Here is a 2,905-nt window from a genome sequence, read left to right as displayed (position 1 = left end):
AAAGAATCATAGTTTGAAGAAATCAAAATATGTTTTACATTTTAGTTAATCTATAGACTTGATATAGTCATTACATAACAAAAATAAACATTTATATATATATATATATATATATATATATATATATATATATATATATATATATATATATATATATATATATATATATATATATATATATATATATATATATATATATATATATATATACCTATATATATATTATCTAGAAATTTAATATTTAAATCATAGTAAGCTAGTGTAAACCTTAATATCCATATTCCATAAAAATCACCACTATAAAGATTTAATCAAGAACCACATTAATTAAATTGGTTGACATAATATACCTTTATAAAACATTACTGATGAATATAAAGTTATAAATCTTAAACTTTATAAGTTATATAACTTTATAAGTCATATGACTTCACTGATGAATAAGAGGAATGCCAGTAGTAATAAAGGTTTTGGATAGTTTAATATTTGATAGGTAGGTATAGACTAAATCGAGAAATGTATCACTCAAATTTGCAAAACAAAAAGGAAACACAAAAATTCTGTCATTTGTTTATTCTCAAAAAATCTTACTTGTTTGTCTTAACAACATATACACATTACATAAAATCTCTTCTAATTATCTATTACAAAATAAACTTATCAACAATAGAATGTTAAAGTATTGTCAAACAATCTATACATAACCAATCCTAGAACCATTGCAATGTCTGCTTCCTGCAGCAAAACAAAGGAAAAATCAAGATAGGATCGTGTGTCCAATAGAAATTCATATCATTTTTAGACACCTTTACAATAAATGCATTTTATGCCATTCAAGACATCATTGCTGACACCTATCAACTTCAGAAGAACTGTAGCTGCCAACTGCGGCTTTTTTTAACCATTTTTTTGAATATATTCGTTGTGGTATGCCAAGTCAGGATAAATTCAACTGGGCAATTCAATAATTGGTCTTGTTGATTGCTCCAAGGTAAAATCATAAAAATCTGCTAACATCTTCTCTGTGGGTGACATAGGAATCTCATCCTCTGGAGTAGATGGCAAGCTGAAGTCTCTAGTTACTATGGCACAAGTGCAATTGGTTTGGTTTTCTGAGTAGGTTTCTCCACAATAATCAGCTAATTTTTCACTGCTATCCACCTGTAACAAAAGAAAGCAAAACTTTAGTTGTTTTATTCAAAATAACCCAAAACAATTTTTTATGAAACTAATATGTATTGAATAACATTAAATATTTTGGTTTAATAGAAATTATCAGTATAACCTGGTTAAACACAAATTATACTAATCTAAATTAAAATAGTAGTAAGTTATCATAAAAAGACAAAATTAATAAAGTAACAAAAGCAGAACATTTTTTGTACTATGAAAATTATTTCTCAAATATTTCAAATTATCAAAGTAAACTACTGCAATTACTGGTTATTTTACTAATAAATCATAAAGCCTACCTGAATGACTGGTATGTAGTTTTCATAACAAAAGGCCTGTAATAATACTGTTTGCATATGTGCACTAGCATCCCCTGGTCTGGTTTGAGGAAGTAGACAAAATATTACATCCTCAGGTGAAGTTTCAAGGTGGGCTATGGTAGGAAGAAGTCCACAAATTAGGCGACTATTTGATCTTGCTTGGGTTAACATGGCGTGCATAGCACGACTTAGTTTAGTTCTGAAACAAAACAAAAACTCATTAATATCATGGTTTTAAAAAGGCTCAATGTGTTTTTTTAAATTCAGTGCTTTACATATTAATTAAAAATTATTGAGTGCATCCACATAAAAAAATAAAGGAAGGGTGAGCGAGAGTAAAGACGATGTTATGATTTGTTAAATTAATTCTTTCACAAGAAAAAAAGTTATATTACTGAAGAACGTGATAAAAGTGAAAGATTTTTTTGTTTAAGTAATCGTGTCTACATTTCAAAGATTAAACATAGACAACAGAGAGTTATTTTATTAAAAATTAATACAAAAATTTTGATATTATTTAAATTTTATTAAATCAATCAATTTTCATCTTAAAATTTCTGTAGTGTTATGAATATCGATCAAAGAAAAAGTTTAAATTTGTAAAGTAAAAAATGATGCCTACCTGTTGAACATTTCAGATTTTTGGTTTTCAGTTTCCACACACATTTCTAAAGAACTGGTAGATCTCAATCTAATCGATCGATACACTTTTGAACAATTCAAAAAACTCAAAATAGAAATTGTTTTACACTGCACTGTAATCCAAAAAGATGCTGATGTTGGAATTCACAAAGTTGTGTAATATGTCACAATACTATTGTAATCTCACGTTAATATACAATTACTATACACTTGATCACTCACTAGCGTTGGAACGTTTATGTGAGGTGGGGATCGTCGAGACTGCTTTTATGGGCGATCGACAGTGAAGGAAGTGGGGGTCTCTGTGAACCATTGTAATTCACGGAATACTTGCCGGGCGAAGGCTTTTTCCACCAGCGGTTGAATGGGAATTTGTGGGAAATTTCTGTTTTGTTTTGAAATTCACTGATTGCATAGCACCTAAACAACCGAATACTAAGTAGTTGTTGGACCTTGATGTAAAAAAACTCGTGTTAGGTCGTTAAACATTAGGGTTTAAAATTTTTGAGTAAGGAAATGTTCAAAACGTTAATGTTAAAAAGGAAAAATTTGAAAAAGACCTTTTAAATGTTAGAAAAAAAATATTCTTCAACGTGTACATTTTAATATGTGAATTTCTGCTGTCTGTAGGATTTCTGTTTATAACAAAATAATTTATTTATTTTTGAGTAATTACCAACCAGACCTTAATAATATGGTCGTTAAATTATATAACAAACTATTAAACAATGTTAAAAGTTATCAAAAGATAGAAGAACAAATTATTCAAT

The 2,905-nt window shown here is 27.9% G+C and overlaps 1 protein-coding gene across 1 annotated transcript; it reads right to left on the bottom strand.

Annotated features, from left to right (window-relative positions):
* Positions 1-558: 558 nt before the first annotated feature.
* On the bottom strand, positions 559-2,392 carry Gadd45 (Growth arrest and DNA damage-inducible 45). Its single transcript, XM_072531010.1, has 3 exons — positions 2,116-2,392; positions 1,473-1,692; positions 559-1,161 (listed from the first exon to the last, which is right to left on the bottom strand). Exons 1-3 carry the CDS (start codon positions 2,157-2,159, stop codon positions 949-951), a joined length of 477 nt encoding a protein of 158 aa, XP_072387111.1. The 5' UTR covers positions 2,160-2,392; the 3' UTR covers positions 559-948.
* Positions 2,393-2,905: the final 513 nt, after the last annotated feature.

Source organism: Diabrotica undecimpunctata, chromosome 5, assembly GCF_040954645.1.
Source record: "Diabrotica undecimpunctata isolate CICGRU chromosome 5, icDiaUnde3, whole genome shotgun sequence".
NCBI lineage: Eukaryota > Metazoa > Arthropoda > Insecta > Coleoptera > Chrysomelidae > Diabrotica > Diabrotica undecimpunctata.
This window is presented reverse-complemented; position numbering and strand designations above follow the sequence as displayed.

Excerpts from the sequence above, each read along its gene's own strand:
- Gadd45 (XM_072531010.1), bottom strand. The coding sequence starts at position 2,159 with ATGTGTGTGGAAACTGAAAACCAAAAATCTGAAATGTTCAACAG. Across the intron at positions 1,693-2,115 it reads AAATCTGAAATGTTCAACAG|AACTAAACTAAGTCGTGCTA; the intron begins GTAGGCATCATT and ends GTTTTGTTTCAG. Across the intron at positions 1,162-1,472 it reads ACTACATACCAGTCATTCAG|GTGGATAGCAGTGAAAAATT; the intron begins GTAGGCTTTATG and ends CTTTTGTTACAG.